The 1,219-nt window shown below is 45.7% G+C and overlaps 1 protein-coding gene across 1 annotated transcript; it reads right to left on the bottom strand.

Moving 5' to 3' along the window:
* Positions 1-322: 322 nt before the first annotated feature.
* Positions 323-940, bottom strand: LOC135362551 (ATP synthase subunit d, mitochondrial-like). The gene has a single exon (XM_064578225.1). It carries the CDS (start codon positions 873-875, stop codon positions 390-392), a length of 486 nt encoding a protein of 161 aa, XP_064434295.1. The 5' UTR covers positions 876-940; the 3' UTR covers positions 323-389.
* Positions 941-1,219: the final 279 nt, after the last annotated feature.

Raw genomic sequence — 1,219 nt, 5'->3', positions numbered from 1 at the left:
ATATTCCATTGAATGGAGAGACCACATGCTGTTGATCCACTCAGCTGTTGATGGACACTTGGGCTGTTGCTACGTTTTGGCCATAGTGAACAGCGCTGCTGTGGACATTCACGTGCAGGGATTTATTCGAGTCGCTGTTTTCAATGATTCGGGGGTACACCCGGGAGTAGAATTGCTGAGTCAAACGCGTTTAACGTCTTGAACTGCTGTACTGTTTTCCACAGAGGTTGCACTATTTCATATTCCGACCAACGGTGCATGAGGGTCCCAATTTCTCCCCATCCTCGCCAACACTTGTTTTTCTGTTTTCTTTTTTTTTTTACCATATCATTATTTTTAATGTCCAGCATTTACAATACGAGGGCCAGAGCTTTCTCCCCAACTCAAGTTTATAAATTCTCAATTGGCTTGTGAGGCCAATAGGGATACTTCTTCTTGTCTAATTTGGTTTCTGGAAAGACTTCATTCAGGTCCTCAATGGTCATCTGATCAAATGGAATTATGTTCCGCATCTTCTCCAGCTCTTTTTCATATTCCTCAATCCTGGCCTTTGAGAGAGACAAAAACTCGGCACAACTTTTCACATCTTCTTTTTCTTCAGCATCCACCTGAACAGTATATTTATCCTCTGGCACAGGAACCTTCAGGGCATTAAACTTCTTCTCAAAGTCATCTACCAAACCAGCCTTCGCCACATTGGCCTTGTAGTAAGCCCAGTCGATAGCAAGTGGTTTCTCAGGGAGAGTAGCCAACCTGGAGGTAAGGGTCTCATTCCAGGATTTCAGGGAGTTAGCAATGGCCTTCTGGTTTCGGGGTATGATCTCCCCAAAAGCTACCCAGTCAATGGATTTTAGAGCAAGTTTTCGCGCAGCCATCTTGAGATCCTTCACCGACCCCGGCGGCCCAGAGACCACAGCAGCAAGGAACGGAACTGGGTCACCCTGTTTTTCTGTTTTTCTTATAGCCATCCTAATGGATGTGAAGTGGCGTCTCATTGTGGTTTTGATTTTCGTGTCCCTGATGACTAATGATAGCCTTCTTTGTCACATGAACGTAGCCTACTACTTTTTGGGGCCTCCTGAACATTCGCTGAACAATCTATAACTGGAGCTTATCCCTTATCAGTTTTACATTGAATCAGTGATCTTCTCCGAGCTGCAGACTAATCCACGTCCCGGTGGACCCTGACTCACCAGCCAGGCCCCTACTGGCTTCTCAC

The sequence above is a fragment of the Mirounga angustirostris genome, unplaced genomic scaffold (assembly GCF_029215605.1).
Source record: "Mirounga angustirostris isolate CCGP_5_RB_7025 unplaced genomic scaffold, mMirAng1.0.hap1 SCAF_14, whole genome shotgun sequence".
Taxonomy (NCBI): domain Eukaryota; kingdom Metazoa; phylum Chordata; class Mammalia; order Carnivora; family Phocidae; genus Mirounga; species Mirounga angustirostris.
This window is presented reverse-complemented; position numbering and strand designations above follow the sequence as displayed.

Bases quoted from the DNA above. Each gene is read 5' to 3' on its own strand.
- LOC135362551 (XM_064578225.1), bottom strand. From the start codon at position 875: ATGGCTGCGCGAAAACTTGCTCTAAAATCCATTGACTGGGTAGCTTTT.